The sequence below is a fragment of the Zalophus californianus genome, chromosome 6 (assembly GCF_009762305.2).
Source record: "Zalophus californianus isolate mZalCal1 chromosome 6, mZalCal1.pri.v2, whole genome shotgun sequence".
In the NCBI taxonomy this organism is placed as follows: domain Eukaryota; kingdom Metazoa; phylum Chordata; class Mammalia; order Carnivora; family Otariidae; genus Zalophus; species Zalophus californianus.
The window spans coordinates 100867377-100885455 of record NC_045600.1 but is presented as its reverse complement, the minus strand read 5'-3'; the positions used below and the strand labels follow the sequence as shown (position 1 = coordinate 100885455).

General features: G+C 43.7%; 1 protein-coding gene across 2 annotated transcripts in view; it reads left to right on the top strand.

Moving 5' to 3' along the window:
* The first annotated feature begins 10347 nt into the window (after positions 1-10347).
* Positions 10348-18079, top strand: part of ANXA2 (annexin A2) — a 44832-nt gene continuing 37100 nt past the window's right edge. Inside the window, exon 1 of one of the 2 annotated variants that reach the window (XM_027570411.1) lies at positions 10348-10447. Coding sequence is in view for 1 of the 2 variants with exons in the window: in XM_027570410.1 (XP_027426211.1) it covers positions 16682-16706 (25 nt within the window). In the remaining variant the exon portion in view is untranslated. Of the gene's footprint in view, positions 10448-16638; positions 16707-18079 lie in introns of those variants that run through there. The other variant, XM_027570410.1, reaches the window with a different exon arrangement.

Genomic DNA, 18079 nt, shown 5'->3' with positions numbered 1-18079 from the left:
AATATGTAGGCTGGATTGGGGGGGCAGAATGGAAACTAAGGAAGTCTGAAAGCAGGGAGATCAGGGGAGGCTATTTTTCAATCCAAACCAAAACTTCTAGTGATCCATCTTACTTGGCCATCTGTCACCTCTGTTCTTGCAATTCCAAATAATGCCTGCCACATTTGTGAGAATGTGGTCAAGCCCATGAGATAGAAGTTGCTGATCTTAAATCTGTTGGAGTTAGACAAGTCAGAAATGGAGTGATAAGTGCTGCAGACCCTCACACAAACTGGGTCAGGTGCCTCTCCTCCAAAGCCCAGAGTTAAACGGAGTAAGGGTTCCCTTGCAAAAATTATTCTTCGGGGAATTAAACTCTGTATCATTTGGAAGTACACTCTAAATCTGGAAAAAAGTTTGGTATCCTCCCAAGTAAGTCACTTTAAAAAGGATGGTTAACTCTTTAAGTGTCACTTTTACCTAGTTGGATTCTTTTCTAACCTTTTAAAACTTAGACTCTGGGGTATAAGAAGGAAAAATAAAATGAGCCAAGTAGCTGAGCCCAGAAGCCCAAACTGAAACCTAAGTTGCCTCCCTTCAGAAACTTGAGGGTCAGAGTAAGTCATGCATGAGCTCCTCCCCAGAATATTTTAATGTTTGTGTGATAATTATGTTAATGTTTAAAAGTTTAAAATGAATACTACAGCTTCGAATGAGAAAATTGGCTTACCCAGTTAAAACGAAATATGTAGACCAGCATTGCCAGTCCATGTGGGTCTCAGGCCATGCCTTCTGCCCCTCAAACCTTTTCAGTTTGATATCTGAAAAGGGTATGAAGGCTTCATGTATTTTTTTTTCCACAGTACAGTGCAGGTAATTTTATTATGTACACAACTTACTAACAGACTAATTTGTTAAGAGACTAACAGAAGCAAAGTTAATGACTCTGAGAAAGGATTTCTTTTTATGAAGGAAGAGTAACTGCCACACCAGGAGAGTGGTCAGCCTTTGTGAGGAGTGATTGGCAAGGGTCTCTAGACACACTCTGCATCCACTAACTCTGTGCTTTTTCTTCTTTCCTCTTCAGCTGTGTGAGGTCATGTCGAAGTTTGTTCTAGCTATCCAGAATACTCAACAATGCCACTGGCTCTGAAAAGGGACTGATGATGTTAATCCATTTTGATAGAGACCTATGTGATGCCAATGTCATTCATTGGAAACTGTAACCAACTTGGTTGGCTATTTCCTTGGCCATGGAGAATTGTTTTTTGAAATTCTTTTTGATGTATAAGTACCTCATCCATAGGTATGTCATTATTGAAGATTCCATTTCAGCCCACTATATTTTTGGGTATTTTCACCCAAAAAAAGTACCTTTAAATTGGATTACATGATTTTGAATATTTAGTATCTTAAGAACTCCAAAAACTTTATTGGACTGATAGATATCCACTTCAGACATCATATCAAAATGATCAAATTTCCTTAAAACCAGAAAATTAATACCATTGATTCCATCAAACAATGTAATCAAATGAGGTCCTATTCATGGCTTCATGTATTTTTAACCCCAGTTGAAACTCCTGCTATCCTCTGCACACTTAGTCATGAGCCTTGGCTCAGAATGACCTTTAGCTATTGCTTAGAACTCCTCTCAGTTGACCAAGATTTGCCTTAGGCTCTGAGGGAATTAAGTAGAGGAGTTCCAAAAATATTCTCAAGTTTTCACATGAGTGGAATTAACCAAATAATATATCTTCTCCAGTGACTCTTCCTCTTTACCTGTTTTTATACTGGAATGGTTTGTTTAAAAAAAAAAAAAAAAGTCACACCTCTACATTGACACTGTCCACGGATATAGAATACATTGGTGTATGTTACATTTCCTCTCCTATGGTTTCACAATTACTTCAAATAGCTTTGAGTAACTAAATGCATTGGCCAAGACAGAATGTCTTACTTCCTTTCTCTATTGGTTAACTGCCCTTGACAGAATTAGTCATTCTTTTATTGGGTTCCCCTGCACTTTGATTTCATTTCTGATACATTTGTCAAATAAGAATTACTTATTTACCTCTACTAGACCTTGAGGTCAGAGTTACCATGTTTTTGCCTATTAGGCATCTGCTATGCAGTCCTGCCCTAGTGCCTGGCATATGGTGAATACTCAGTGTTTGTTAAATTGAGTGCATTTGTCTTGGGAGTTCCTTGATTTTTATAGTTAGATACTGGCAGCTTTTTCAGAGACATGGTGCTCAAAACCAACTAGGCATTTATCTGTACTACATTAAGCATTTTACCAATTTCATAGAAAAAGATGTGTAGAACATTTGATGAACAAAAATGTTCATGTAATTGATATTTTAAAGAGGTGAGATCAGGGCACTGAATGTAGTGACACCTCCTGGGAACAATTTCTGAGGAGTATTATGAGTTATATTTTTTTCATTCTCTTACAATCTTAATAGTTTTTCTTAGATTCCTTCCTTTTGAGCTACAACATAACTGAATATTAGAATTGTTTTCTTTACCCCACCCTGGTTGCTATAGCTGATGAATCATAGAAACCAGAGAAGGGAAAGACCAGTGAAATCATCTGGTTCATCTCCAAATTAGGGAGTGGAGCCTTGGGATTTGGGGAAGACTAACCTCTCATTTAAAAAGAGAAAAGAAAAAACTGCAACTAGCACTGCTCAGAGCAGCTCACCCATCTGTTTGCCTTTTGCTTCTAACAGCATCCTGAGCTCTATCTACCCTATTAGAACACAATCAGCAATTCTTCTCAAGGATCCTAGGAACACCAGATGCCAAAGTGTTAAGGAGCTGAACTAGAATTGTACTGCCTGAGTAATAAAGTTGGATTAGGAATCTTCCAAAGATTGTTTTAGCAGAGTCTTAAAGAATTTGAAACTCTGTTTTAGCAAGACCTTACAAATGTAAGAGCTAGTAAAGAACTTACAGATGATCTGGGCTAAAATGTGGAGTTCCCAGATGCAGAAACTAGGATGGAGACGGTAAGAGATTACAGATATGCCGGGGTCAGGAAGATAGGCCTCTCGATCTGCTTCTCTCTGTGTCACAATCGCCCAGTGTCCTCCCTTGTAATGCTCTGCTCTGCTCTGCCGTCTTCCTCTCCTCCTCCTGCTCTTTTGTGGTGTTGTTTGAAGAAATGGCACAAATGATTTACCATTGGTGGCTGCTTTTCATGTCAAGCAAGCCTGACCCTCAGGTATCACTGTCGTTGGGCTGTCCTCCCATACATCCTGATGCACCACTGGTCTCTTGGGTTACAAAACCGGCTCCTGCTTGCTCTTTGCTAATGTCCTCTTACATAGTGGGGAGGAATATGGTACCCTCTCCATAGTGACAGCATCTGCATACATGTGTCCCCCGTGTAGATCCCCTTATCTAGTTACCTGTGCATATCACAGGTTCCCAGTATTAGAAATCTAAATTCCTCTGCAGCATTAGAAATATTCAACAGTTTTCCTGTAGTTTTTATTTTGATAATATTCTACACAGATTCATTTACTTTATTTTTTATTTAAATTTTGTTAAACATACAGTGCATTATTGGTTCCTGGAAGAGAATTCAGTGATCCATCACTTACATACACCACCCAGTGCTCATCTCAAGTGTCCACTTTAATCCCCATCACCCGTCTAGCCCCTCCCTCACCTACCACCTTCCATCAACCCTGAGTTTGTTCTCTGTTATTAAGAGTCCCTTATATCTTGTTTCTCCTCTCTCCTCTTTTTCTTTTCCCCCTTCCCATATGTTCATATGTTTTCTCTCTTAAATCCTCATATGAATAAATTCATATGGTATTTGTCTTTCTCTGACTGATTTTTTTCACTTAGCATAATACACTCTAGCTCCATCCATGATGCTGCAAATGGCAAGATTTCATTCTTTTTGGTGACTAAATAATATTCCATTGTGTGCGTGTGTGTGTGTGTGTGTGTATACACACACACATACACACCACATCTTCTTTATCCATTCATCGGTCAATGGACATTTGGGCTCTCTCCATAGTTTTGGCTATTGTGGACATTGCTGCTATAAACATTGGGGTGCATGTGCCCCTTCAAATCTGTATTTTTGTATCCTTTGGGTAAATACCTAGTACTGCAATTGCTGGATCATAGGGTAGTTCTATTTTTAACTTTTTGAGGAACCTCCATACTGTTTTCCGGAGCAGCTGCACCAGTTTGCATTCCCACCAACCGTGTAAGAGGGTTCCCCTCTCTCTGCATCCCCGCCAACACCTGTTGTTTCTTGTGTTGTTAATTTTAACCATTCTGACAGGTGTGAGATGATATCTCATTGTGGTTTTGATTTGTATTTCCCTGATGATGACTGATGTTGAGCATCTTTTCATGTGTCTGTTAGCCATCTGGATGTCTTTGGAAAAGTGTCTATTCATGTCTTCTGCCCATTTCATAATTGGATTATTTATTTTTTTGGGTGTTGAGTTTGGTAAGTTCTTTATAGATTTTGGATACTAATCCTTTATCAGATGTGTCATTTGCAAATATCTTCTCCCATTCCATACATTGCCTTTTAGTTTTGTTGATGGTTTCCTTTGCTCTGCAGAAGCTTTTTATCTTGATGAAGTCTCAGTAGTTCATTTTTGCTTTTGTTTCCCTTGTCTCCAGTGACATGTCTAATAAGAAGTTGCTATGGCCGAGGTCAATGACAAGTGTTCTTAGAAGAGGAGAAGGCACAGAAACAGAGAAGAAGGCCACGTGAAGATGGGGAAGGATCGGAGTGATGCAGCCACAAGGAACACTGACAGCCCCCAGAAGCTGGAAGGGACAAGGAAGGGTTTTTTCTTGGAGCTTCCAGAGGGAGCACAGCCTTGCTGATTTGTTGATTTCATACTTTTGGCCTCTAGAATTGTAAGAGAATACATTTCTGTTGTTTTAAATCATGAGGATTGTGGTAATTTGTTATGGCAGCCTTAGCAAATTAACACAGGGTACATGAACATAAACAGCATTTTTGAAAAATGTTTATTATGTTTTTATCCTTGATTTATAATTTGGATGGATATGGAATTCTAGTAGCAAAATAGTGACTTTATATTTCTTTCCTGATAGATTTATAAGTTGGCATTCCTCTATAAATAAGAGCTTTCCTTATCCCACCTTTTTTTTTTTTTTTTTCTTTTTTGGTCATAAAGCGCGCATGCACAAGCAGGGAGAGCGGCAGGCTGAGGGAGAAGCAGACTCTCCGCTGAGCAAGGAGCCCCATGCGGGACTTGATCCTGGAACCCTGGGATCATGACCTGAGCCAAAGGCAGATGCTTAACTGACTGAGCCACCCAGGCGTCCCCTTATCCCATCTTTTGTGTACTTTTTCAAACTACCAGTTTAGACAATTCAATGTAATGTAATCAATTCCTCTCATTCAGTGTGATGCTCAGATTACCCCAGTTTTAACCAGGAGAGGCTCCTTCTAATTGGCTTTGTGTCTTCTTCATAAGTTGTTTAGCACAAAGCTCACCATGTATTTTCTCTGCCCCATTTCTGGAACCAACCCTTTCTCCTAGGCGAACTCTCATTTATTGGAGAATGGTATTTAGAAACTAAGATCTGAGTGTTGAGTATAATGCCATTCTTATTTCTTATCCTTCATGTATGACCTTTTAAAATCTCTGGAATCTTTTAGGAATTTCTCTCTGTTTGCATCCAGTGTTCTGAAATTTCATGGTGACGTGCCTTGGGTTTGTTTGGTTGGTTGGTTGGTTCTATTTATTATGGCTTTTCAGTATAAAAACTCATGGCCATCCGTTCTAGAAAATGGTCTTCAGTTATTTCTTGATGATTTTCTTCCCTTAGTTTTGCCTATTTTTTCTTTCTAGAACTCCTATTATTTGGATGTTGGATTTTACAAATAGTTCTTTTTCCTTTTCTGGCCAAGTCTTCAAATACAAGACATTATTATATACTGATTGTATATAACAAGGCTCAAAGATATAACAGCTATACAGCTAGAGAGAGCCTAAACCATATAATGTAGAGGACTTGGGACCAGCCTGTGTCTCACCAAAGCAATGGTAGTATATGGAAAATATGGCATGATGGAAAAAGCAGTGATTTGAAAAGCAGAAAAAAATATATTCTAGCCTCAGGTCTGCCACTTGCTGGTCTAAGCGTTATGGTAGATTGCACAAGTGGTTGCCAACCATTCCTTCCATATCAACACATGTCACTTCTGTGGAGGAAGTGGTGGAATCTATTTCCCCTTCTCTTGAATCTATGTTAAATGACTGGCTTTGACCAGTGCAATACAGAGGAAGCATTCTGGGCCTGGCAGCTTCCACTTCTATTCCTGAACACTATCAACCACCTTGCTGCAGAGAGGACCTTTTGGATCTTCCAGACTCTATTTGGGTCTCCTAGCCAATGCTAAATAAAACCAGAGATGAGCTGACCCAGTGAACTCTGCCCTTTGCAGAATCATGAACAAATGGTGGTGGTTGTTTTATGCCTGTAAGATGTGGAGGTAGTTTATTTCCTAATAATAGTAAGTGAAGCAAATTAGTACCCTGATGTGGAGTATTGCTATAACAAAAACCTAAAATATGTGACAGTGACCCTCACTGCCAGGCAGTAACCAGAGAGTAGACAGTTGGTGGAGGTTGAAAGGGTGGTGAGGAAATCGCAGTAGGAGGTTGAAGTGGCAGCCTAGGTTATGAATTGGGAGAATGTTTAACATTACCATTGCCTGTGGTCACATGAATGATAGATGATAGAAAATATGCCCAGTGAACTCTGAATCTAGCCAAGGAGATTGCTAGGCAGAATCCTGAAAATGCCAATGGTCTTCTTTTAGCTGCTTATGATAAAGTATAATAGAAAAATGCACTAAAGAAAGATGTTTGGTTTTCAAGCAGAATTGCTAGCCAGTAAAAGATGTGAGAAATGGCCTCAGGATAAAGATCAAATCATGTGGGGCTACAAAACCTTTTTTTATTTTTAAGATTCCACAGAGGGGCGCCAGGGTGGCTCAGTCAGATAAGAGTCAGACTCTTGATTTCTGTTTGGGTAGTGATCTTATGGGGTCCTGAGGTCCAGCCCAGCGTTGTTGGTCTCCACACTCAGTGGGAAGTCTGCTAGAGATTCTCTCTTTCCCTTTCCCTCTGCCCCTCCCCCCCACTTGTGAGCTCTCTCTCTCTCTCCATAAAATCAATAAATAAATCTTAAAAAAAAAATAGATTCTAGGGAGATTTAATATGGTATGTTGAAGACCATCTCAGGTCTTCTGGGAATCTTAAGTGCATTGCTCTAATCTGACAAGCACAAAGTAGAGAGGTCTGTTTTTAGGAAGAATAATACATGTGAATTTTGGAGCATGCAGTTAAACCTCATTAAGATTTACAGAAAACCCGTAATGTTTTTGAGAAAATGGTATTGGTTATAAATTTTTGGAGCATAGAATGAACTTCAATAAGATTTATAGAAAATCCACTTAGTTTTAAAGATAATTGTATTTTTTTTAAATAATTGTGTTAATGAAAGAATTGCCAGCTTTTTTGGACACAAAAACAGGACAAAATGAGAAGTTTCTGGACCTTTGGGTTTCTATTGGTATGAAGCAGACTGAGAGAGCTAATCGGCTACAAATGTGGGCTATTCTTAAGGAAAAGGAGATATTTCGGACAGTGTAGTGAAGAGGTCAGTGTGTAAAGCCCAAAACTGATCAGACCGGAAGCAAGGATCAGCAAACCATGACCCATAATGCCAATCCAGCCTGTTGCTGTTTTTGTATAATCTACAAGCTAAGAGTCTTGGTAGGTTCAGCTTTTCTTCTTGAAAAGCCACACCATTACTACCCTGGTATAGAGATGAAGAACTTGAGGATGAGAGACCAAGGGACGGAGAGACCTAGCCTGCTCTCAGACATTCTAGCAGCCCAGCTGAGGCACTACACAAATGGGTTAAACCACTTTTGATCCTCCAACCCCATTTGAGCTGCCCCACCCAACATCATGTGGAACTGTCAGGCTGTCCCCACTGAATTCTGTCCAGATTGCAAAACCACAAGCAAATAAACGGTTATGTATATTTTAACCACTAAGTACTGGTAGTAACTTGTTACACTGCAACAAGTAACTTGAGTGCATTATTTAATCTCTGGACTGGGCAGAAGAATTTATTTGGGTTCCAGCTTCATCTATAAAAATTAAGGATCAGACAAGTTAGTCTGAAAACCTCAGTGTGCTCTAGCATTCTATTACTCTGCGAATGATTCTATTATTTAATTTTTGTGAGTGCCTATCATTGCTAGCTATTAGCAGTGTTCAGATATGGCAGACAAAGTGTGAATAAAATAGAGGCTTTAGAGGACAGTATGCACAATAGTAGACATAATCTGAGATCCATTGTAGTAAACATTCTCCCCAGCTATGGGGGAAAAAGAAGGGAAAAAGAGAATCTTTGCACAAAGAGATAAAAAAGTTCTTTTATACTGGCAGAATTGGCCCCACATTCCTCGGATAGCAAACCATGACTTCTAATAGCTTCATTTTTATAACATCAGTGTAAAGTTCTGGAGCTTGAAGCAAAACAGGCTGTTGCACAGATCTGTATGTCTGAATTTGCTAGAGTCCCAAGATAAACAAAAAAACATTCTTTTGGAGACTTGGTGGCTTTTATGCATTCCATAGGATTTGAATTAAATCTTATCTTCTGTAGAGGGCCCACCACACACAAGTAGGAGTAAGGGGCTGTGCACCCTGTCCTGAAAGGAATAGAAGGGAGGCAGAAGCCTGTCCACCATTAATAGTCAGCCTGTGTTCCCTTCTGTTCCAAAATGTTCAGAGGAGCAGGCAGATAAACACGATTTCTGCCTGTAAGTCTTTCAGCCTAAATTGAGCTATAAATGTAAACGAGGGGGCTCCTGGCTGGCTCAGTCAGTGGAACCAGCAACCCTTGATCTCAGGGTTGTGACTTTGAACCCATGTTGGGTGTAGATATTACTTAAAAATAAAATCTTTTTTAAAAATGTAAATCAGAAACTGTTGGTTTATTTTCTATGTGTACTTCTGATAGGGCCTATTAAGTATCATTACAAGTGAATGAACTGGGTAACCATGAGCTCAGGGCTGAGTGTCCAGAGGCCCCCCGCGCCCCCCCCCCCGCCGCCTTTGTGGCTAGCTGGCTAGGTGACCATGAGCATGGCTACCAACGTCTTTTGGCTTTCCTTTAATTTTATGGTTCCCTGAAGTGAAATGATGATCAACTAGAAAGTAAAAATAGACCTCCAGATAGGTGGAAGAATAAAACACACAAGCAACAGGAGTAGAAGAAGAGCTCCGTGAAATGTGTGAAAGAATTCAAAGGTGCAGGGAGAGGTCTTCAGGATTCTTAGTCAAACATTCTTGCTAGTTTGAAGTGTGAGTACAGTATTTGAGCAGCCATACACAAAAACATGTTTGCTTACATGTTGCCACTGTGGTTCGTAGAAATAGAGAAGGGGAGAAAAGCGAGAAACTGAGCAAAACCGAGCAGAGGGAGCCAGCAAAGAGGCAGCAAAAGATCGGGAGTTATGAAAGAAGGAAGGGAGGTTAACTTCGCTGTTGGAACTCGAGGCTCGAAGCCACCGGCCCCACCCAGCCCGGATGGCCTGCCACGAGGACGCGCAGCGCTGCCAGGCGCACAGGGTGCTGAGCCCGGTTGTGGGAGGTGTGGAGAGAAGCTGAGAGGACCGCGCTCCGGAAGAATGGGCTCCTCCCGGGGCGGGAGGGGGGGTGGGATCTTGGAGCCTGGCTTTGGCCTCCCCACCTGTTCCTCATCCCAACCCTGGCTCCGGGCCTGGCTGCGCGCTGCGAGGCCCACGTGAGCCACTCTTTGAAGGGCAGGACCCGGCGGATCGCCCGCCCCACTCTCCTCGCAGGAACTGTTGGTTAGAGGTTAAGCTAATATGTTTGCAGACGGTAACTGGCAGCTGGAGCTGGATGCCAACGGCCCCCGCTCAGGGGAATCTCGATTTATGTTTCTTGGAACAATTAGTTCTTCCATTTCATTGACCCCTAAAAAAAAAAAAAAGTAACTTAACCAAGCTCTGCGTCTATTAAAGTGTTGCTAATTTATCAACCTAAGTCAGGGCTGAGAACTTGACATGGCGCTAAAAAAGTAAAAGGAGCAAGGGTGGAAGAAACGAGGCCGCCGATGGGCCTCAAGGAACCTTGGCAGTGCTTTAATGGAAGGCAGGGCAGTGGGCGCGGGGGCCGCTCCCTCATGGCGCGGCTCGGGAACGTTCCAGGGCGAGGCCGCCCCCAGTAGGCGGGCGGCCGGGGTGAGTCACCCTGACTCGGGGTGGGAGCGGGCAGGGGGAGGCGGGGCGGGGCGGGCCTCCCTTGCACAGTGAGGATGTGGCGGCTATAAAAGCCCCACCCAGGGCAGCCAGCTCTGCTCTACAACTGGGGACGCTCGCAGCTCTCTGTGCCGGGCCCAGGTAAGCGGGGGTGCGCCCCGCCCTCCCGCTATGGCCCCGGGGCCGCCGCGCTAGCGGGGCGGGGAGCAGCGGGAAAAGAGGAAGACGGCCTTGCAAAGAGCCTTGGGCCACAGGAACCCGGGAGGCCGTCCAGGGAAGGGGGCTGGAAGGGCGGTCCACCCAAGGGGTTCTGCGGAGAGCAGCGTAGTAGTAGGGTGGTCTGGGTAGGAGTGAGGGGGACTGGTTGTATCCCGGCGTTGGGGTTGCAAGGCAGAGGAAGGGGGTCGGGCATCCCCCCCGAAGTGCTTCCAGGAAGCTCCGAGACGGGGGGCGGGGGGGGGGGGGACGGAGGGAGGCCCCACATTCCAGACGTGTCGGCTGCCGCGGTGGGCAGGGTGTGGCTGCTCGGGTAGCCTTGGGTCCCGGGCGGAGCAGTCTTGGGGGCATTTCCCTCCACGTTTAACAAAAGCTTAACGGCCATCTAGAAAGTAATCTCCCTCAGTTTTAAATTATTTGGGGGGGGGGGAACCGCGCGTTTGTGGAACTTGTACCGACCATCTGGAAGGAAGCGGTGGGGGGGGGAGGGATGAGAGGTGGGAGTTTGTAGTAGCAACCTCTCTCCCCAATAAAACAAAACAAAAAAGGGGAAAAAAACCCTCAGCTCATTCTCCTTTGTCTAGATTATCTTCTAGGAGAACAACCTCTGATTTCAGGGTTATCTGGGGAGTTTGCCACTTGGTTGACCATTTTTGCGTCAGGAAGGAAGTGTCCCCCAAGTTTGGGGGGAAGGGGAGGAAGAGAATTGTCATTGACTTTACTCCCGGTGGTGATGCAGCAGTGAGTCAGGGACGAGGGTACAGAAAAGGGCGTGCCCCCCCCCCCCCCCCCCCCCCCCCGTTGCTCCTAGAGCTCTGTGGCGGTCTCACCCTCTGGTGTGGAGGGCTGGATTCCGTCAACTGGCTGTTGAGAAGGTGGGAGGAGAAAATCAATTTCCTTATCTGCGAAAGTGGCTTAAGAATGCCAATTCTTACCTCCACCTACACAGTTATTATGGAAGACTTCAAAAAACATGTTCATTCAAAAATGAGTATGTAAAGCACACTGAAAACACTAGGTGCCGTACCAATGCAGATGGTCACTTTTATGTTAAGATTTGCCCTTTTTAAGCTGTGGGTGTTCTGAATCTGTAAAAGAGCGGGGGCCTCATGGGTGCACACTGGGTCTTTACCTAGAGCCTTAAGATCCTAGAGTCCAGGAGCCTGTTCCCTGAGCTCAGACTAACTCTACTGATGGATTCTGTCCAGAAATATGTGCTACTGTGCTGGTCTGGAGCTTGGTGGTTTGGAATGCAGAACGTACTTTCTCACTGAAACAATGTTATAAAGCTGTTTAGGTTCCCAGGTTAGCCCAGAAACCCCTGCTTAACGTGCCCCCTACTTAACGTGCACTGTATCTAAGTACTGTATGGATAGTACGTGCTTAATTTCGTGGTGGGGGGTGGGTAAAAGTGAGGAGGAAAGGTGGGAGGATAAAGGATGAGGGTATGTGGGTAGGAAGAATAAATCATTGAAATATTATTCTGGAACTTTCCTTGGTTTTAAGAATGACCCTGATTATTTTAATTGGAAAATTGTATCTTTGTTCCTCCCCCCACTTTGTTTTTTCCACCTTCCTCCTGTGTCCTAAGCATCGCTCTTCTCTGACATATTATAAAAGCCATTAGGCTTATCCATTTCTGCTGCTGTCCCTCCTTCCTATTTCAGTGTACTTACTCCCAGCTGGAGACTAGGAAATCAAATCAATATCCATTAAGTTAGGTACGGTTGGTGGTCCTGAAATCCTCAGCAGCACAGAAGAGTTGTATTATTTAAAAACCAAGAAAACCTTGTTAACCTAAACAGATCTGTGCTTTATGAAATTAGAGGCCATGGAATTAAGGAGCCACATAATTATAACATTCAGGCATTGTGAAGGATCTCCGATGAGGCCAGCTTCAGAGGCAAACTCCGGGGAGGAGTCCGCTGGCCAGTGTTGTTAAGACATTCCTGCTTAGCACTTCCCTCCCTTCTTCCAAGTCCGTCGATTATCTAAAAACTTCAAGGGTTTCTCCGAAAGTGTCTTGTCACATCTGTAGTGCAAGGGTGTGACCATCGATGTGCATTTCTTTAGTTAAGAGTTCCCGATTTGGAGACCTGGATTTTGTAATTTCCTGCAGTGCCAAGTGGACTGCCTATGGCAAATGCCCAGGAAATCCTGCTTACTCACTGGCTTTGATTAGGTGCTTGTTCTTGGATTGTGTCTCAGTATTTTAACATCTTGTGTCTCTGAGCTATTAAAGTACTGTATTGATTGACATTAGGCTGGATGTCACGGCCATTAGTGTCCTGACTAATGTCTGACTTAAGTAGTTTTCCTGGCCAGGTAGGTATCCTTCTATAATTGCTATTGATTTTGGGGGCTCTAGGCTCATCCTGCATCGTTGGGCCTGGGATCTTGCACTGACACACTCATGAGCCTCGTGCAGGGCTGTGTGGCCTGCTGAGGCATTTTTTTGTTAATGGAGAGTGGCCCTGTCTCGAGGAGTCCGTCTCTACTGGGCTGCTTTGAACATCTATTCATTCCACAATATTTATTAAGCATCTATCCTGTTCTACTCGCAGATAGAGGTACTGGGTATGCAAAAGTGAACAAAACAGACTGAAAAAAAAAAAACAAAACAAAACAAAACCAAAAACCTGCTCTTTAGACTTGAAGTCTGGTGAGGAGAGAAAAAAATAGAGCAAATAAGTGAATCGTATAGACAGTAATTGGATTCTGAACCTTACATTTTCCCAAATTAATATTTTAGTTTCCAAACTTGGCAGGGGCTCATTTCCCCTTTAACCTAGCTGTTCCACAAATCTGAATGTCGTATTTAGCCTGCCTTGTGGTAGGGTTTTTTAAAGTTACTGTGACTTAACCTGCCTTCCGGATTTTATTGTGAGAATTAAATAGAAATGGAATGCTCCTTTTTTTTTTTTTTTTTTTTTTGCACATGGGAATCTACCTCCCTCATTTTCCCTGGTGCCACACCCTATTTTAGTCAGAGGCTACATCAGGAAATTCCAGTTCTTTTAAAAAAAATTCTTTCCTCCCCTTTTCTTTCTGTTGCCAGAGGCAGGCTCTGTCTACTTTGTTGGGAAGCAGGTCAGCAGTAGGGGTCAGGAGATGCCCAGGCTTGTTTTGGGTGGATCCAAACCGAGAGTACCTCTGAGTCTCCTTTCTAGGGTACACCCTGAAGCTTGAAGACGTCTGCGCTCAGTCTTGTCAGAGAGAAGTCAGTACATCCAAGTAGTCTGAGTTCTAATCCCAGGTTCGGTGTGTAAAGTTCTGAATCAGGGGAGTGGCTGTGACCTGGGGTCCTTGCTCTTTGTCTCCCTGCCACACCCAGTGTACACACTCATAGCTCAGAGGAAATCGGAGTCCCAAGGTCACTTGCAAGTTCTTCCTCCTTTCTGCTCCTTCCTTGCATTCCAAGTGCCCTAGGAGATGTAGGTTACATTTGCATGTTATCCAGGGCACAGAGCTAGGACCCAGGCAGCCCTGGCAGTACAGAGGTGGGGTGCTGGGGTGGGAGTGGGCTGTCTATCACGATGAGGAAGAGGCTGCCCGTGAAGTGACCTGCCAGGCTTTGTGAAGATGTGCAAGGAAGCTGGCAGCTTAAGCATCCAGCCCAGATTGTATGGAACTGGAACTGCATTTAGGATGTTCAGTCTGAGGGAGAGAAAGAAAATGGAGCAAGAGTGCATTGAAAAAGAAGCCATAATGATATGGAAAGACCACGTGTGTGTAAACCGTCCATATATGCGATTGAGCGCCTACTGTTTGGTAGGCACCGCGCTCAGACCTATAAGGAAACAGAAGTGAATGTGACAGAAACCCTATGGGCAGATAAAATGGAAGACCACCTCTATATACTCATTTTTGCTATTTCACAGACACACCGAGACAGGAGCACAGAGCAGGGAGAGGTGCAGGAGAAAAAGTACAGTATTTTTTGTATCCTGAAGTCTCATGAGGGACGTCAGCTGATCAAGATTGCGTGTTTCCAGGGAACCTGGGCCTAGAGGCGGTAGAACTGTGCTGAGTGTATTTAGAGAGGAATGACCGCCCAGTGTCACTGCAGTGTGTGTGTGTGTGTGTGTGTGTGTGTGTACACGCGCACGCGCGGCTGTGTAGGAGATATTTATGGAAAGGGAGGTAAAGTCCAAAGTGGGAGATCTTGAAGGCTAAGTTTAGGCTTTTTCTTTTCTTCTTTTTTTTTAAATTTTATTTTTTTAAAGATTTTATTTATTTGATGGAGAGAGCATAAGCATGGGGAGTGGCAGGCAGAGAGAGAGGGAGAAGCAGGCTCCCAGCCAAGCAGGGAGCCTTGACATGGGGCTCGATCCCAGGACCCCAAGATCATGACCTGAGCCGAAGGCAGAGGCTTAACTGACTGAGCCACCCAGGCTCCCTGTTCAGGCTTTTTCTGTAGGCACCAGGTCTCCATTAGAAACACAGTAAGTGGGCCATAAAACGTTGACATTGCGCTGTAGCTGTAAAAGACCTTGATTTCCCAACCCTAAAAGTGTCCCATGCCAGCTGACTTCATTCTTCCTGCCAGTCTCTCCACCCACTCCAAACCCATGACCAGGAACTGACAAGAGAAACTCTGAGAACAAGAGGCTGCCATGTAAGTCTGTAGGCAGCAAACAAATACACATTGATTCAGATCAGGTAGCAAAAGGTATAAGCCAGGGCAAGTGCTATTTTGTCAGTCCTGTTCAGTTCGATCGAGGCCACTGGGCACAATTCCAGGCTTTCTGCAGGATGACTTGGCCTTGTGACTCAGGCATTGATCAAGACCATAAAGTCAAGGAGAAAAGGATGTGTTTTCAGGAAAGTTCTGTTGAATAAAAAATGCTTTGGGGGGTGAGGAGTAGACGGAGCACAATATGGATTCAACTACCAATCCCACTCCTGCAACCTCCCCCCCGCCCCCTTTTGGTTTAAAATTCCAGACTGGTCCTTTAGACCAGGAACTCTGCACAGGGAAGGTTTTGGTGGGGAAACCCAACCCTCTGCACTGCCACCCCCACACATTTTCACTTTAAAAATCCTTGTTTGTATCATCCGGTTCCTGATTGATTCAGCATGGTTGCTAGGGCTGTGTTTTGTGGTAACATACCAACACCGCGTTTAAACTGTAAAGTGGGTGTGTCCACGAAACTGCTGGATTGTGCCCAGATTTCAGATTGGGCTGTGCAGACCAGCCCTGTCTCAACATGTTTTTGTTTGTTTGTTTGTGCGAATTAGTATTTGGGTTCTCTGGAGCTGGTTCTTAATTCATTTCAGTAGAAGCTTGTTTTTTGCTGTTTGCAAAGTGTTGACTTGTGGGTTTGCTTTGTCTCAACTCTTTAGCAAATTTTGTTTTACTTTCCTTTTTCGGGAAGAAGTTAAATCTGTTTCACTTGTACTGTTTTTATTACCGTGTGTTTGAAGTGAAACAATAAAAGACAAAAAAAAATAGGTAGAGTTTAAAAAAAGGACAAACTTTTAAGTATCTTTTAAAGACAGTCCTACGTTAAATGTAAATGTTTTTCAACGGCTGCACAGATTTCATTAATGTCTAGCTTTGTACTCCAAGGGCTTTTCCAGTCAGGTGGCTAACAGTCTTCATTCATTAATATTTTCAAGGCCAGAGGAGAAAACTGTTGCCTTCATGGCGGCGGCAGCGGGGCGGGGGGGTGGGTGGCTTCGAGGAACGAGTGAGTCCATTCTCACCCCAGTGGTGAATTATTTCAAACCAGTTTGAAGTGGGTATGATTCTTTTACTAAGTGTCTCTGTACCTCTCTAGTTGTTTTTTTTTAGGTTTATGTATTTTTTGAGAGAGAGAGAGAGGGGAAGGAATCTCCCCACTGAGCTGGGAGCCAGATGTGGGGCTTGATCCCAAGACCCCGAGATCATGACTTAAGTGGAAGGCAGATGCTTAACTGACTGAGCCACCCAGGTGCCCCGCTAGTTATTTTCATAAAGGAAAAAAAAATGCCCAATAAAGGGCCGTTTTAATGATCTTGTCTAGTCAGCCAGCCCTTCCCTGGGAATGGAAGGTACTGGTGTGTGCAGATACTACTCATCAACAGATTGAATTTGCTGACTTTTTCCCCTTCTTTTTTTTTTACAAGTTGAAACCAGTTGGAGATCTGGGTGAGGTCGAAGTGCTGGAAAGAGTGATGCAGACTGCCATTTTCGTGTTCTGTAAGAAGTCTGCCAGGAAAGGAGTGGTTGTTCTGTTCTTAACACACTTAAGAATTTTACACTGTGATGAGGAATCAGTGGGGGTGGAATTGTCACATGGCTCATAGACCTCATTTTATTCTCAAAGCACTGGGTAAATTAAGGCAGAGCTCCTGCTTTCAGTAAGAAAATTCAGCCTCCAGAGCAAATGTGGTGAACAGATGAGATGAGTATCGGGGAACAAATCACTTTGACTTTCAGGCTCGCTTCTATTTCCACAGCCACGCTTAAATTTGCACCACTCAGAAACCAGTATTTTAGGCCCCCCACAGGGCACTATAGTAGACACGGCTTGTTTTAAACTTGTCCTCTTGGTTCTCCCAACACCCAGGGACGGACATTCTCCTCCATTCTTTCTCCCCAGCCTTTCCCCCGTGTTTGTCTGGCTGGAAGCTTCCAGGGTAATGGCCCTTCTCAAACCTGTCAGTGCCTCACCGTTAATCTCTTAGCTGATCTCACTCCTATTACTTTTATCTTTCTCTCTGAGTCTTCATCTTTTGGAATGGAGAACCATTGTGAAAGCCGCCAGGGTGAAGACCAAAGAGTCAAGATGACCCAGATTCTGGCCCTGCCTGGATTCTCATTAGCTGAGTAATCTGGGCTATCGCCTCAAGTGTCTCACTGGGGCAAGACGAGAAGAGAGCTGGAGAGCCCTGTGGGAGGGTGTGCCTGCAAGCCAAGAGTGTGTGCTTGTCAGGGGTTTGTTGATTGATTATTCGAAGGTTACCAGTGTTTATAACCTGCAGTAGCCCTACCAAGACTTTCTTTTCCTGCCTTCAAGGGTAGCACTGCACTGACGTGTTCTCATTAGTCAAACGTACTAAGTTAAGCTGATGTTTTAACAAATGTTATGAGTGGCAAAGCCGACTGTTTCTTCTAGAGGCTAACCAGTCCTCCACAAAATGACTGCATTGCCAGGGGATCAGATGTAGTGAAGACACGAGGGCCATGTTTTATTTGGAAGGTGAAAGTTGTTTGGGGATCAGATGTAGTGAAGACACGAGGGCCGTATTTTATTTGGAAGGTGAAAGTTGTTTGCCATTAAGCTTGCATAAAATAGGAAATATTTACTGGATACAAAACAGCTTGCACAGAGTTATAGTAAGCTTCATGGAGATTCTTTTGTGGTTATTGTGACATTTTTGCTTTTTCTGCAGAATGGTTATAAATAATACAAGTGTAAATGTTAATTATGCCAAATACCAACTTGATTCTGAAAGTTTACTTAGCCCCTGGAGTGTGCAGAGGCCCTCTTAAATTTGTGGGGGACCAGGACGCTGTGAGGGAGATGAGGTAAAAGATATCCCTTGCTGCTTTGAATTGTACTTAGGCAC